The 17,436-nt window shown below is 43.5% G+C and overlaps 1 protein-coding gene across 1 annotated transcript; it reads right to left on the bottom strand.

The window, feature by feature from the left end:
- Window positions 1-493: 493 nt before the first annotated feature.
- LIAS (lipoic acid synthetase) lies at window positions 494-17,274 on the bottom strand. The gene is made up of 11 exons (XM_080919217.1): window positions 17,149-17,274; window positions 16,465-16,634; window positions 15,022-15,115; window positions 14,043-14,123; window positions 12,347-12,503; window positions 12,218-12,275; window positions 9,952-10,080; window positions 7,242-7,387; window positions 5,999-6,069; window positions 4,709-4,820; window positions 494-2,378 (listed from the first exon to the last, which is right to left on the bottom strand). The coding sequence occupies exons 1-11, from the start codon at window positions 17,191-17,193 to the stop codon at window positions 2,320-2,322; spliced, it is 1,122 nt and encodes a 373-aa protein (XP_080775343.1). The 5' UTR covers window positions 17,194-17,274; the 3' UTR covers window positions 494-2,319.
- Between the last annotated feature and the right edge of the window lie 162 nt (window positions 17,275-17,436).

Here is a 17,436-nt window from a genome sequence, read left to right as displayed (position 1 = left end):
CTTTAAAAAAAAGAACATTCAGGGTCAGTAAGATGGCCAAGTGGGTAAGCAAGCCCGCGTGTGATCCCCGAAGACGGTGTAAAGGTGGAGAAAAAACCTGATTCTGTGGCGTTGTCCTCACTGTACTCTGGGATGTGTCGTTCTGGACACACACCATAGAGATACAATAAGGATTTTAAGAGTAAAGCCAAGTGAAGTGACAGGCTTGGAGAGGGAGGGTCAGGAGTTCAAGGATAGCCTTGACTAATGAGACAAGCCTGGGCTGGATGAGATCCTGTTTCAAAACAACCCAAACAAAAGGACTAAGAGATGTCCCAGTGGTTAAGTGCACTTGCTGTTCTTCCTGAGGCACCCCCACACACATGCAATGGACACACATACATACACAGTAATACGTCTTTGTTATGAAGTGATACTGGCACAGAGGCAGAGCGATGGGCAGCCATGACCCGAGGAAGTTCTTTCTAAAGTAATAAAGCTCAAATTACCGGACTCAGAATCCCGTATTTGTTTATTCTATATGTCTTACGAAGAAAATTTTATGTGACTACATTGTAAAGTGTGAAATTTGGATAGTCCCATGTAAGATTTTTAAATAAATTGGTACTTTATAGGTTCTAGAGTCAGGGATGCAGCTTGGTTGGAACGGGTAACCACACACAGATAAAAATAATAAATTACAAATAATTTAAAAAAATAAGCCTTATTTTAAAATTAGCAATAGCAAAGAGGTGTGAGGCCAAGTGGAGTGGCTCCCTCCCTGTAAAGTGAGGTAAAGCAGGCAGATGCCATAGTTCCAGGACAGCCTTTTGTACACAGACTGACTCAGAGCACACACACAATGGACAAGATAATAAAAGCTGTGCTTTGGTCTAGAGTTGAGGATAGAAGACTGCTTGGGGCAGGTAAGGTGGGTGATTTTGGGGTGGCTTTGCTGCAGTCTAGACTGGCCTCAAACACTATATTCTTCTGCCTGCTAAGTGCTGAGTATAAGAGTGTGCTCCTGGACAACTAGTGCTGCAGGCCTGTAATCACAGCACATAGGGGACAGAGCCAGGACATCTACTGCACAGCCAGTCTGAGGCTAGCCTGGGCTATATGAGATTCTGTCTCAAGCAACAACAAAAAGTCAAAACCCAGTTTGGAAGGACAGATAATAGAGGCTTTGACCCAGGCTGGCCTTCATCTCACAGCAATCTCCCACCCAACTGCACCCAACTGCTGAGGTTCACAGTGTGTGCCATCATATGTATCCTGTGCACACGTGTGTGCTCTTCCCTTTGTAAGGAACCCATTATAACTAAGGATAGCAAGGGGTACAGGGAGGGGCTGTGTAATCCAATAGAACTGAGTAGGAAGGAGCCAGTGGTGGCCGGGAAGGTGGAAGACATTTCTGGACAGCACGGAGTGCAAGGTATGTAGTGACTGGGATGCTGGCTGTATCCCTGCAGGAGGAAGTGCCCAACAACTCTCCATCTTCCCCATTCCTAGACTCCAGAGTGCTGAGCGGCCTAACATTCTGTCTTATCCTCCTGGGTGCTGGGCCAGCCACTGGGGCACTGCTGCTCATCCTGTGGGTCATAATCCCTTGAGGTCACATATCAGATATATTTACATTATGACTCATGAACAGTAGCAAAATTACAGTAATGAAGTAGCAACAAAAACAACGTTATGGCTGGGGATCAGCACAGCATGAGGAACTGTATTAAAGGGTCTCAGCGGCAGGACGGTGGAGAAGCACTGCTCTAGAGCATGGGGCAACAGAGGCCACACCCTTGAGGAAGCTGGCTTCTCCTCAGCTACTGATACCAGTGGAACTCAGGGCCCTTCCCAACTCCACACGTTCTGACTATCTTTGCAGCGTTTAAAAGATTAGTTATTATGTGTCACGGAGTCCATGTTACTCTAACTCCAGTTCCAGAAAACATTTCTTCTGCCCCCTAACCCCCGCACACATAAATAAAAATAAATCTTTTTAAGACAAGAAATGTCATATATGTTACTGTGATTTATAAGATCTTCTAAATGCTAGTACACTTTTAAATTACAATGGCAACAGCAAACCGTTCAAAGATGTTCTGTGGTCATATCATCACTGACAAGGATGAGGACAAAGGTCGGCAAGAGGTCAAATGGATTATCTCTGAGATCAGGTCTTAGGAAGGGAGGGTGGCTGGGTGAACTTACACTTGGACCACGTCAGACTTTCAAACCAACAGTGCTGCTTTGCACGCACAGGAATCCTGACAAGATGGCACCGCCCTCATACCAACTGGATGTGAAATCTCAACATTCCAATGATCTTGAAGGTCTTGGCTAAATTTCAGAAACTTTTGTTCTTCTTTTAGCCACTAGGTTTTTCAGGAAAAATTCACCTATTTAGGAAAAATAAGAATACATTAATATCCTAAAGTAAGCTGTTTGAGAATCCTGCCCCCTCACAAAGAAAGCTTGAATTTACTGGCATTTCCGTCCTCTCAGATCTCAAAGGCAGTGTTTTTATCATCTAAGTGTTCCTTATCTTTGGTATTTCCCCAACTGTTTTGGTTTAATTTTTTATTTTTTGAGATTGTAATGTCTTGCATCTTCCCTCCCCCTTCCTCTCTGTAACAGCACAGGCCTGCTCAGGGACCAAAAAGGACTGCTTCATCTCTGCACTCTCAACTGTTACTCCTTCCAGCACCCAAGTGATCTGAGCCGTGAATCTGCTTCTGCACGCTCGTCCTGCTGTGAAGGCTGACTATTCCTCACTGCTGACAAAGTCAGGCCGGCTCTGACGTCATTGGCGCAGCTGATACTTATAGAGCAGACCTCCCTGCAGCTGAGCACTCAGCTGATGGAATCTCTCACTCCTCATTCCCCTCCAGGGAAGCCAGAGCTCTGCTTTCATAACGGGCCTGTTTCCTGTGGGGCACGCTCGGCTCCCTTCCCACTCCCTTCCCGCCCGTTAATGGTAGCTTCAGATGAAGACAGCACTTCCTGCTGCAGAGCAGCCCTCGAGGCTTCATTTTCTGAGGAGTCCGTCAGCTCCTCTCTGTCATCACAAGTACAACCAGACACAACCATCATCCCACACCATCACCAAAACTCCTGAGCCTCCTGTCTGCACCGCTCAGTCCTTCATCTCAATCATCTCAATTTCCTTTTAAATATTACTCTATGCTGCACAAGGCTGTTGACGCCTTTAATCCCAGACCTTGGAGGCAGGCGATTTCTGTGAGTTTGAGGCCAGTCTGATCTACATGATGAGTTCCAGGTCAGCAAAAACTATACAGTGAGACTGTTTCTCTAAACAAATAAAGAAATCAAAATCTACCCACCACAAAATAGAAAAGACAAAAAGCAAAATAAAGATTACTCTAGGTACCCACTTCTAGAAGCTAATATTGGTTCTAGCCTCTGTCTGTCTGTCTGTGTGTCTGTCTATGTATGTACTGTATGTATTATATAACCTGCCTGCCATCCTGCTTAACTCTCACTTCTAAATCACAGCCTGTTAGCGCTGAACCAAATTCCTGGAATTTTTATTAATTATAAAAATCTCTAACATGAATACACATTTTGATCATATTCCTCTCTACTATGCCCCCTAACTCCTCTCATACACCCCAAATCCATGCATGCTTTCTTTTATTGCTATTTAAGAAATAACACAGAGGTTCAAATTCTTGGCTTTTATACCTAAGATAAACTGTTCATATCTTAAATTTATTTTCTTTTCCTGGTTTTTTGTTTTTTGTTTTTTTTTTTTTTTTTAAACAAGAGTCTCATGGAGCCAGGCTGGCCTTGACTTCACCACACGGCTGAAGGTGGCCCACCTTCCTCCTCCCAACTGCTACGAATACTAGCATACACCACTGTGGCCAGCTCTCTAACTTATATCCGTGGTTCAGATCTCGGTAAACACGGAAATCCCTTAAACGACCATTTATAGTATTAACATACTTTGTATATATCCCAAAACACCTAGCTTACCAATCCCAATCGCTGACCCTCACTACGAGGGGAGACAGCTTCCTCTCCCATCCTCCCGAATGCTGGCTCTGCAACCTGACTCACCTGATCACCTGACATCTTCCCTACTCTTTTCCTCTGCTGCCAAGAACTAACCTGGGCCTAAACATGCTTGGCATGAGCTCTACCACCCAACTACATTCCTGGCTCCCAATGACTTTTTAATCTTTAGAAAATGTCTTTACTTTCATAATCAGCTCAGTCAGATGACCAAAACAAGAGCTACATACCAAAAGTGAAAAGATATAAACCAGTAAAAACTTGTTTAGGGATAAAATGATTTTAGTTTTCCCGTTTATGTCAAGGGGATTAGGTTAACAAGATAAACTGGGCTTTCGATTCTGACACAGAGCTGGACTCGGCAGCTGGCAGCATTGTCAAATGAATATACATTTCTGGGAGATCGCCACTGAAAGTCACGCATGGCATAAGCGACTGTGCAAATGGCTGAGCTATCAATCATAGTGAGAACATGTACAAATGAAGCTAAAGAGAAGCTTCATAATATGACCTGACCCTATGGAGTAAAGCTACAAAATACATTTCTAGGAAAAGAAGATCTCTCTCTATTACCCGGGGAAGAGACAACTACAGCCACTGTAATTTGCTTTAGAGCTTTGATGCTTTGGGGTGGAACATAACTGTGTGGAATTACGGCCTAAACAGGACCACCCCCTGCAGTCAGACTTACCTGCTTTATATGAAGATCGTACCAAAGGGCCACTGGCAGTATAGTGAAATCCAAGTTCATTTCCTACTTTTTCCCAGTATCTGAACTTCTCAGGAGTAACATATTCTTCAACCTTCATATAAATAATCACTTTAGAACAGACTTCAGAATTCTTAGTAATTCTGATTTTATATAAAGTCTATACCCATGTATACAGAATGACTCATCATTTATCCAGACCCCTCCCTCTCCTTTGTTGGATTATTTGTCGGATTCTATCAGAGCATAACCACAGAGGATTTAGAGAGGAAGAAACAATACTTTGTACTGCATGAGCTGTTCCAACAGGTAAAGAAAACATGATTATAGAGATCATTTATTAATAGTACAAGCCAGAATTGGTCATGTCTATAAGATTCTGCATGTGTGTATATATGCATGTGTGTACACACAGACTTTTGTGGGTGCTCATGCACACAGATATAGGCCAAGTTGTTCCTTGGGCATTTTTCACCTTCTTCAGCAACAGGGCCCTTCAGTAGTCTGAGACTCTTAAGTAGATCAGCTGGCTGGCCAGTGAGCCCCAGAAATCTACCAGTTTGCTTCCCCTGTGCTGGGACTATAAGCACACTCCACCATACCTCCTTAAAACAAAAGTGGGTTCTGGGACTTGACCTCAATCTGCAAGCATTTTAATGTCACTCCATGTATAAGATGCCTGAGGATGTTTAGCACTAATCCTGGCATGCTTTACTTTTGTTTGTTTGGCAGTACTAGGGTTTGAAACTGGGCCTCACACGCTAGGCTCTACGAGCTCGCTACAGCATCATACCGAGACAATGCTCTCCTTCACAGAGGCAGAAAACTGCCTTCTCTTTCTTAAGTCAGCTTTCTCTTTCAGGCAACTGTAACCAAGTCACAGGACCACCAAATGCCAGGAAGTCCTACCTCCCAACTCTTAGCTCTTGAATAGTTGAGTACCAGTGAGTACCAGTGAGTACCAGTGAGCACCAGTGAGCACCAGTGAGTACCAGTGAGTACCAGTGAGCACCAGTGAGCACCAGTGAGTACCAGTGAGCACCAGTGAGCACCAGTGAGCACCAGTGAGTACCAGTGAGTACCAGTGAGCACCAGTGAGCACCAGTGAGCACCAGTGAGTATCAGCATCGCTGCTTTGTGTGGCAAGATGGAAATCTGTACATACACATGGACGTTAGCCTACAAAGCTAATGCTTTCTAATCTCTACCTGTGGACAATGAAGGGTTACTTCAAAGTACTAAGAAAATATATGGCAACTCAGGACTTTGTACCTTAAGGTGGCGCTTTGTTGGCTGCATATACTGCCCTAGAGTTAAACAGTCCACATCAGCTTCGCGGAGGGCTGAAAAGGGAAAAAGCAAAGATTCCACTTAGCAGGTGTTCAGCTACAATTACAGATCTATAGGTCCTATGCTGTGGGCTGTAACTGTCAGACACAATACTAGACAGGAGAAAACCCACTCATTCAAAAACACTGAGCCATAGATTCTAATGAGAATTGGAAACACAGCAATGATTACCACAGTAGTGTGAAACCGGGAGACAGGAAAACTTGTAAGGCTGGACCTGGTGGTGCATGCCTTTAATCCCAGCTCTGGGGAGGCAGGTGTACACAGATCACTGAGTTCAGCCTGGTCTACAGACAAAGTTCCAGGACAGCTAGAGGTACACAAGGGGGGGGGGGGGATTCATAAATAAAAGCTAAAATAGGAGAAGAGGATTTCAAGCAGGATGTCATGAGGCATAAAAGATGAAGGAAGATGACTCTTGAGAAGCCAAGCTTGGAGGTGTGTCATTTTTACTCGACTCTATTATTCCCCATGCTACGCCTACATTAAATCCTTTTTCTTTTCTTTTTTTTCTTGATGGTTGGAGAGACACCCATGGTTGCTAGAAACTGAACTTTTTTGTTATGAACCTAGCCTTTACTACCTGAGTCATCTCTTCAGTTCTAAAGTCTTTTCTTAATAACTCCAACTCTACCTGAATTAAAAAAAAAAAAAAAAAAGGCAAAGGAACAACTTTTGAAGCAAAAGCATTCGTTTGAGACAAACATGGTATATTAGGGTTTTCCCTGGTGACCAGGGGGTGTTCTCCCAGTGTGGCTTGAGTCCTTCTTGGTCAGCTGTACTGTAGGTGAGCACCTACCTCTAAACTACAGCAGGCTTCAGCATCATCCTTACCCACCAATGCCTGGAACCTAACCCTCTCAAACCATCCAGTGGCAGAGAGCAGAGTGGACGAGATCCTGTTTTCCATGAACAGGTGGCGATGAAGAGGGCTAAATGCACACCATGCCATGATCTAAGAAAGCTTCCTTCCCCTGCGTGTTGCTGTTTGCACCCATGTCCTTTCTGGTTCTGGACATGGGGGCGGGATGCTCCTGCTGGCCTATACCTGCAGCTCCAGGTGCTTTGTTCTCAGCGTCCTCGGCATAAACTAACACGCTCTTCAGAACAGAGTTCCTGCTATCACTTGAGGGAAATGGAGAGGGTTTTGTTTTCGTCTTCTTACCTTTCATCGTGGCATAGACTTGCTCATCTGTCTCACCGAGGCCCAGCATTATTGATGTCTTGGAAACAACATCAGGCTGGACCTCCTTGGCATGTTTCAATACACGAAGAGATTGGTCAAAATTGGCCCGGGGATCACGAACTTTCCTGGAAAACAGGGTGGCTCTCAGTGACAAAACAAATTCAAGCAACTAACCTGTTATACAAGCAAGCTAGAAGACCGGAAAGCACATTCTAGAAGAGTGCTTCTCAACCTTTCACAGGGTTTCCTAAGACCATCAGAAACCACCAATATCTACATTACTACTCATAACAGTAGTGAAATTACACTTGTGAAATAGCAGCAAAGTAATACTATGGTTGGGGTCAGCACAGCATGAGGAACTGTATGAAAGGTCTCGGCATTAGGAAGGCTGAGGACCGCTGCTCTAAAATATACGGTGCACTGACCATAAGTGTCATGGTACATTTGTGCACAAAGTTTATTAACACTGAAAAGAAAACCAGCATTCACTGTACTACCTAGGTCTGTCAATTCTTCAGGCCTCCCAAGTCTTGAGACAGAGAAAACCAGACTAGAAGTCACTCGGTTTATACACTGAGAAATTAGAATTCTGAAAGTCAAAATTATGACTTCTAGCAAGAAAAGAAACTGGGTAGAAGACAAGACAAACCTCTAAAGAGGGAATGCTCACTTTGGGGGTTGAAACTTTTATGAGCATTTTTCCTGCAGGTTGGACTGCCCTCTGCTGGCAAGTAGTAACACTGCAGGCTCGGAGAAAAAGCATTCTGGAATTTTCACTGGTTGTTTCTGAAGTGAAACCAGGGAGACTGGCACCCACTGCTGGCAACATCGCCACAGGCTTGGTACAGCTGGGTGCTACCCCTCAACAATGGCCAAACCACTGTGGCTTAAATGTGACGAAAGGCAAAGCCCGGGAGTAACTAATGTAAGATCAGCACTTAGCTGAATTTTAATGCAGCTTCTGTTCAGTATTATCATTTTGCTTTAAATTAAAGGCAGAAGTTTGAAAAGATGGATCAGCGGTTTAGAAAATTGAGGACTCAGGTTCAATTTCCAGTACTACAAGGGGCTAACAACTGTAACAGTAGTCCCACGGGACTGACATCACCTTCTGGCCTCTGGCTTCCAGAGGCTTTGCATGCACATAGTACATAGGCAATTCACCCATATACAAGGAAAAACCAACAACCAATAGGCTATCCTTTGACTTGTAGATAGATGTCTGTGTCCTTGCACATGTTCACACTTACACAAATATATGTTTCAAAATAAACAGCAATTTTTAAAAAAATCATAAAACTGACAGTACAGAAAACTAACACTGAGAGACAATAATGCTAGCCATGCGGGCCTTGAACTTGCAACCCTCTGGCCTCAACCTCCTGACTTATACATTGGATGTACACGTGTGCTGGGTAAGGATGACAGCTATGTGCTACTACACTTTGCAAGATGCACTTGAGACACCTGTTTTGATTGTCTATTTCCTCTGTGTATGTTTGTGTGCATGTGAATGTACATAAACATTCACACAATGGCACCTGTGGATGTCCGAGGACAGCTTTGCTGGAATTGGCTCTCTCCTTCCACCATGTGGGTTCTAGGGAATCAAATCATGTCCTCTGGATTACCAATACACACCTCATTTGCTGAGTCCTCTAGGCCAGCCCAGAACTACTTCTTACAAAATATTTCTCCCCTGGATTAAAGCTGCCCTGGAGTGTTTACAATCTAGGAGCAATGTGCTTGGTACCATTCACTGCAACTTCTTGTAAATTTGAGGCACAGAACAAGGAGAGTAGCTAATTAAATCAAAGCCAAACACCCAATAAAGTTAAAGGAAAATATTAATCTTGTCTACAGCTAAAATACTTCTAATTTTTCTGAAATCTGAATATATTCATTATAGAGAATAACAGTCCTTCATAATTCATGACTACTGAAATTAATAGGAAGAACAGGGCATAGTGTCTACTTTCATGTGTGTGTGTGCTCTTGTTGTTTTTTTGACATAGGATCTTACCATGTAGCCAGCTGGCTTTGAACTTGAAACGTAGGATAGGTGGGCCTTGAACTCAGACCCACCTGCTTTTGCCTCCTGTGTGCTGGATTTAAGGTGTACACTATCGCTCCGGGCTTTTTTTTTTCTAAGCTCTGGAATTATAGGGCAGTGACATCACTGACAGCATCCTGACTAACCAGTGCATGTGCAATGATGCTGCCTTTGGAGGTCAGCAGAGAAGATGCTCAGCTCACTATTTGCCAGCAAACATCATCAGTTCCCAGCACATTAGCTTATGTCTCCAGGCTTAAACAGAGTACCAAAGGGGTGATAGCAGACATGATTGGCCAGAGACATCATGACAAGTGTTGGCACACTTTTAAATTACATGGGGAGTGTGCACATGCGTGCAGGTCAGTGGAGCGCAGAGGCATCGGGCCACCCTGGAGCTGGAGCAACAGGTGACCAGAGTGAGTGCCAGGAACTCTGCAAAAGCTTGTGTGCTCTTCGTCACTGAGCCGTCTCTCTAGCCCTTGGTCACTCACTCCTGGTGGCTCTCTTTTCTGAGTTTCTACTCACTCATGAAGAAAGAACAGAATGAAAAGTGCAAGAGAAAAAGGAAAGGAAGGAGCTGCGATGATGAAGTGCGTCGTAGCACGCTGTGACCAATTAACAAGAAGTCACCTCTGTAAGTCTGGAACAGTCTCTACATTATGCGCGTACACATCCAGTCCAGACAGAGCCACCTTCTCTACTGCGCTCAGGTCTCCTCGGAAGTCCGGGGTGAGGCACTCCACGAGGATCTTTGGATTCCTAGGAGGAAGAAGGTGAGCAGTGAACTGAGGACAAGAGCCAGCAGGTCTGTTACTCACACACACGTCACCATCGGCTGCAGCCCCTCAGCAGCCCCTGGGCCTTGCTAAGGAAGGCACGGACACAGAATGGTCCTAAGTGGGCAACCCCTCCGAACAGTGAACTGTATGCACATCATGACCAGGATGTGTACCCACAGAAAACAGTACAGTCTGACTTTCACACCTAATTGGAGTAGGTGATTAAAAAACAAAATCATTTAAGGGAACCACAATATAAAACATAATGATTATCGTTATTATTTTACTGTTTGGAAAACAAATTGGGATGTTTCTTCTGTGGTTGCAAATGCCACCTTCTTCAACTTTGGTTTCTCTGTAACTCATCAGGCACTGTCCTCACCTCCTCTAGGCAAATCTCACTATGCTCTGTGCCTTAAAGACTGTTTCTGGGTTTGCTGAATCATGGGTTGGTTTGTGTTGGTTTTCTTTTTTCTTGTTTAATGAAGTACCATTCAAACATTAATCACCCTGTGTCTATGGTGGCAGTGTTTATCATTATCACTGTAATGGTGAACTAGGTCACAGAGCTATTTGCACAGCCAAAGGCAGAGATCACCTGCTCCCCAAGAATAGATAGAAAAGACCACACTTGTCCCACTGTGAACGAAGATGCTGAAAGACCACAGCATGTAACTCTGAAACTGACTTTCTAAAAACTGTACCTGAGATGCATTAGTGGCTTGTTAAAGAAATTTTGTGAACTGAAAAACAGAAAATATATTTTTTGAATCTTAACAAGTAGGAAGTCTAGGGTGGAAAAACATGTGGTAGCACATTAGACCTTACACTAGCAGCAAGTTGTTTTGTTTTTTTAAGATTTATTTACTTATTTTACATATAAGTACATCATCACTGTCTTCAGACACACGAGAAGATGGCATCAGATCCCATTACAGAAGGTTGTGAGTCACCATGTGGCTGCTGGGACTTGAACTCAGGACCTCTGGAAGAGCAGCCAGTGCTCTTAACTGCTGAGTCATCTCTTCAGGCCCCCCACACTAGCACCAAGTTACAGAAATCATTTTGCTCCTTTTGTTTTTAGGGCCAGAGTCTCACTAGGAAGCCCTGGCTGGCCTGGAGTTTGCTATGTAGATCAGGCTGGCCTTAAATTCAGAGATTTTCCTGTCTTTGCTCTTGAACCCTGGGATTAAAGGTATGGTGCCACCAATCTATCAACTTTGCTCCTTTTCAATGTTTTTGAAATAAATGGGATTAAGTTTTTTTTAAATGTAGACAACAAGTAAAATTGGCAGGACAGACAGATAAAAATGAAAACTGCAGACACACATTTTACAGTGATGGTGTTCATCTCGTCCTTCCTGAGGCTTTTTATTCTTCTAGAGATCTACTCATTTTCACCTTCTGTGTGTTCTGCCTGCATGTATGTGCATATGCATTCAGTGTATGCCCAGTGCCTACAGGGGTCAGAGTGGGTGCTGGATTCCCTGTGGAGTTAGGATGCTTGTCAGCCACTATATGAGCTGGGAACTAACCGCAGGTCTTCTGCAAGCACAGTACATGGTTTCTTTCTTTCTTTTTTTCAGAGTTTATCTACATAACCCTGGCTGGTCTGGAACTCTACAGACCAGGCTGACCTTGAATTTAGAGATCCACCTGCCTCTGCTTCCTGAACGCTGTGTGCCACCATCACCCAGCTTAGCAGTACAGGTTTTTAAATGCTTAGTTTTTCTGTGTGTGGAGGGAGGGGGTAAGCATCAAGCCTAGGAATCTTGCGCATGCTGGACTGCTAGACAAGTATTCTACCACAAAGCTGTGTCCTCAACTAACGACTCTTAAGTGGTAACTTATTAAAGACCCAGTGCTGGGCTGGAGTGGTAGCTCATCTTTACTCTCAGCACTTCGGAGACAGAGGTAAGTGTGTCTCTGTGAGCTCAAGGCTGGCCTGGTCTATACAGTAAGTTTCAGGACAGCCAGGGCTACATAAACTATGTCTCCACAAAAGGGAAATAAGAAAAGAAAAGAGAGAGAGAGAGAGAGAGAGAGAGAGAGAGAGAGAGAGAGAGAAAGAGAGAGAGAGAAAAGACCTAAAAAATTAACAAATGTAAACCGAGTACCTTTCCTTCAAGCATGACACAGTCTTGGCAATGTGCTCAGCTCCCCCGTCGACCACATCTAGAAAGAACAGAAGCTACTGTTGAAGCTATGCCACAACTTAACTAAAGCCACAGTGACACAGTACTCACCATCTCGATCCACTGACGTCAGGACGACATAATCCAGACCCCACTCTGCAATTGCTTTGGCAGTATTTTCGGGCTCATTAGCATCCAGTGGAGGGGGACTTCTTGCGGTCTTAACAGAACAAAATCTGCAACCTCTTGTGCATGTGTCCCCCATCAACTAGAACAGAGATATCACAGTTTATATCAAGTATGCAGATGACCCCCAAGAACACAGCGCCAAAAATAAATGGCAGGAATGTCATCAGACTGGTTCTGTGTATAAAGAACCCAGAACATTCACCATTAAGTGATATCTGGGCAAGAGACACACAGTTATGTGGAAAAAGAAAGGAAACACTCAAGTGAGTATTAAGGGAACTGGAAGTAGTATGGGACCAGGAGGGAACAGATAATTTTATAATTTAAGGGGCCAGCGGGATGGGTAGTCGCTGGCTAGTGGGGAAAGGTACTTGCCAGGCCCCCATGCAAAAGTGGGAAGTTGATTCCCAGACCCCATGTGAAAGTGGGAAGTTCTCTGACTTCCAAAAACATCTCCACATGTATACAATCACTGTCTTCATCCTTGTCATCATCATCATCATTATCAACAACAACAACAGAATTTCAACCTGAAGCCAAGTGTGGTGATGCATGCCTGTAATCCTAGCACCTGAGAAGTTGAGGCAAGAAGATCATGAGTTGAAGGTCAGCCTGGGTTCCACAGTGCAACTCCGTCTCGGAATTTAAATGGAAGATGGCTGAGTGTTTTAGAGCCCTCTACATGCATCTGTGCTCGTACACATATGCACAGAGTGAAGAATGACTAAGCTAGGTGATGCTGGTGCACACCTTTAATACTTGGGAAGCAGAGGCAAGTAGATCTCAAACTAGAAGTAAAGTTAAATAATGAGACCCCAATGTACAGTTTTTGAAGAGGCTAAAGTTCTCGCCTCTAACCAGAGGTGCCAAGTCGCCTGTTGTATTGTACTCTTTACAACTTACTCATAGTTTGTAAATAACACAGCCCAATAATCAACAAGAAATGGTTTGGAAAAAAAATTTTTTTTTTGAGATAGGGTTTCTCTATGTAACCCTGAGTGTCCTGGAACTCACTCTGTAGACCAGGCTGGCCTCAACTTCAAGAAATCCACCTGCCTCTGCCTCCCCAGTGCTGGGATTAAAGGTGTGCACCACTAATGCACAGCTATAAATACATTCTTTCTTAGGTGACATTTTATTTATTTTGTGGGTATGGGCATGTATGTGTGAGAACACGTGTGAGAGTCGGTTTTCTCCTGCCACATGTGGGTCCTGTGGGTTGAACTCAGGTTACCAGGCTTCACAGCATATGACTTGACCCATCGCGCCATCTGGCTATAGAAAGATGAACACGCAGACCTGAGAGAAGTTGCACTGGAAGTGCTGCTGTTAAACAGCTGAGATGGGAAAAATACACAAAACAAATAGTTATGAAAAAAACTCCCATGCATTAACGTAAACACAGACCCTAAGGCACCAAAGAGTTCGATAGCAGATACACGGAAGAACCACTAACAGATTCATTCAGAGAGGGTGAAGTCACACAGGTGTCAAGACTGCCAGGTTCTCTGTGATCAGTGGTCAGAGTCTCACTGGGTATTCACAGTTCACGTGTTCAGGAGGAGGCAGACTCTCCACAACATGCCTGAGCTAAGCTGTGGGGACCAGGGCGCCTCACCATGATTGTGGCTGTGGCTGTGGCGAACTCCCCACCACCCCAGCACTCTCCGATGTTTGGACAGCGGGCCTCCTCACACACCTGTGAAAAAGAGAAACGATGCGTCAGGCTGAAAGAACCAACCTACCAACAACCAAGTATTAGGTATTTTAAGTGTTCTCTTGTTTGTCTTTTAAAGATTACTGTTATCAGCTGGGTGGTGGTGGTGCACGCCTTTCCTGCCAGCACTTGGGAGTCAGAAGCAGAAGGATATGCAGGAGGCCAACCTGGTCTACAGAGTGAGTTCCGGGACAACCAGAGCTATGCAAAAACCCCTGTCTTGAAAAAACCAATATATATATTTTTTATTATAATTTTGTGTGTATAGATTTTTTTGCCTGTATGTATATCTGTGAACCACATGCATGCCTTGTGTCAAAACAGTCCAGAAGAGTTATGAGCTGCCGTGTGGGTGCTAGAAATCAAACCTGGGTTCTCTGAAGAAACAGCCTGTGCTCTTAACCACTGAGCCATTTCTCCAGCCCAGTATTAGAGAATTTAAACTACTGACTATGTTTCCAACACAGTGCAGAAGAAATATAATCACCTTTTCTGTGGGAAAATTAGACTTGGTTTTACACACACTGAGACAACACTGGGTATATTCCTGGTCCCTAACCGTCTCTACATTTTATTACTGTTGGTAAGACATCATCTCTGTCCGCTCTCCCTGCTAGTGTTTACATATTCATTCATTCATCATTTCTCTTCAGTCTCATCTGGTACCGCCCATTTTCTAACCCAAGCACGCAGGAAGGTAAGGCAGGAGATTCACGTCTGAGAACAAACAGGCCTGCCTATATAGTGAGTTCCAGACCAGCCTATACTATCTAATGAGACTGCACCAAAACAAAAAACAAAACAACAAAAACCCTTTACAAACATGAAGAAACAGTATAGACACTGGGTAAAACGGAAAGGAAATACACTGGCCACTTACTGTGTGGAGATTTAAATTCCGCAATGTATTTTTCAGTTTATTGTAATTTTTACCCATGGGTATCTCTGTCTTTAACCACGGAGGTAGTCTTAACCTAGGGAAAGCCAGAGAGAATGGCCCATTACTAACCTGTGGAAAACATCTATCTTTACTCTAGCACAGTTTCCCAGGATAGCCTTTTCTGTATTTCTGAACTAATTCAATTTTATCATAGTAACAAAAACAAAGAGTCAAATTTAGGTCTGCTTAAGCTACTTTAGAGAAACACTAATAACGAAGTCTGAGGGCAAGCTATGCTTACACCTACCTGCAAACTTACATGGCTATATTGTTCTAATTAAAGGAAGAATACTTTTTAGCATATTCTTCCCTATGAATACTTTAAATTACTTCAGTAACTCAAAAGAACCCAACAACACACTCTCTATCCTACATTCTAGATTCTAGTCATTAATAAAGGGAGACAATTGGCTAAGTTTCAATGGTTCACATCTGTGATACTACAATTTAAGCCATAGAGGTAGAAGGATCAGGAGTTCGAGTTCAAATCTAACTGCAAAGTGAGTTCAAGGCTAGCCCAGGCTATATTGGTGAAACTCTGATTTAAAAGAGACCAAGAAATGAGAAACAACAAAGAGAAAGGTCTAGCCTTTGGAAAGGAAGCTATATCCTCGGTTCTCCCTGACTATTTACTTCCGATGGTCCAGGAGCTGTTTTATAAGTATTTTTGAAAACAACGCTGCACACCAAATCCTCACCCCTCTTCTGTTACTACTTGTTTACTCTGTTGCTAGGAATCTGGCATCCAGAGCCTTCTACATGCCAGGCAACCTTTCATCATTAAAAAACAATTTCGATAAAGTAACCTAAGGCAGTATGTAAACTTTCTCAGGAAAGGAACAAGTTAGAGCCGGGTGTGGCCGGTGCGTGGAGGTACACACCTTTAATCCCATCTCTTGGGAGGCAGAGGCAGTAAATCTCAGTTCTGAGTTTGAGGCCAGCCTGCCCTACATAGTGAGTTCTAGGTTAGCCAGGAACAAATAGTGAGTCCTCATCTCAAACAAAGAGTAAGTTAAATTATCAATACCCATGAACAATTAAAAGTATATGAAGGTGTAAATCAATAAAGTAAGCCAGGTGGTTGGTAGTGCATGCCTTTAATTGCAGCACTCAGGTGGAAGAGGGAAATGGATCTCTGAGTATGAGGCCAGCCTGGTCTACACGGAGAAACTGTCTCCTACAACCCAAATAAATAAAAAAGATAAATCAATAAGTACCAAGAGAATTAGATGCTAGTTATCAAATGGGATATGGTAGTATAAAATGGTCAGGTCATTTTAGTAAGGATGAAAAAGAAACGGTCAAAGGTTACAAAAGAATCAACTACAAGGCTTGACTTAAAAACAGTACAGAAAATCAAAATGGTCTCTAATATTCAATTACCTTTCTCCTTTCTGTCGCTTTAAGTTTCCTTTATATTCATCCCAGTTACTCCTGTCTGCAAGATCACCAGATACAAAATCTTGAAGGTCTGGTCCGTTGTGCAAAAATTCCTTTTTCTTATCTGGCAAAGAACTTAATGCTCTAACCGAGCAAGCGTATCTTCCAAATATCTACAGAAAGAGTTCGGTACAACATTCACTCAGTAGACTCTGAAATAATTTAGTTTTAACTCATTATAATACCAAACCCAAAGAACTGATTCAGAAATTATGTAAAACGATTTAAAAGCTCAAACTGCGTAAGTCAGAATCTGAAAAGGACTGAAAGAACCGCAAACCATAGTGGCTCATACATGTAATCTGGCACTCAGAGGAGGCAGGGTGAGGATTCTTTGGTCTAAAAATTAGTTTCAGGCCAGCCCGTGTTACAGGGACCCTGACAAATGGGAAAAAGTAGGAATCAGATCAAAGTTAACTGCTAAATATAGATTAGAAAACCTTAGGAAGTGACTTAACATGCCGCATTTTCATGTCTTCTATTCTTACGACAGGTACTAAAAGTACGTTGTCTTACAAGTTTGCAATAATTGAGATATGCCACGGTTGTCAGGGCCTTTTAAAAAGTTATCTGGAACAATTCCCTACTTTTGAACTTGGGATAAGTAATAAGGTTCCTGTCGCTCACCTGGGACCCCAGGCTGCGAGCTGCATCAAAGCAGCGTAGAGCCATCCCCCTCTAGGTCTTAAGAAGGGTCAAGGGACCAAGGGAACAGCGTTCCTGGAACCGGACGCGTCTAAACACCCGTCGCTTAACTTCTGACGCACAAACCTGATCGCCGAACCTGAGTTACTCGATCAGCTCGGCGATCGAGTAGTTTTGCCTTAAAACCGTCGCTCGGTCGTGACTCAACACGCAGGGCCCTGGCTGATTACAAAAACGTGATGACGTAGGACGTTCTCTCTTTGCCCCCAT

Source organism: Micromys minutus (genome assembly GCF_963924665.1).
Source record: "Micromys minutus genome assembly, chromosome: 1".
NCBI lineage: Eukaryota > Metazoa > Chordata > Mammalia > Rodentia > Muridae > Micromys > Micromys minutus.
Note: the sequence above shows the minus strand (reverse complement) of the source record. Positions and strands in the feature narration are given on the sequence as shown.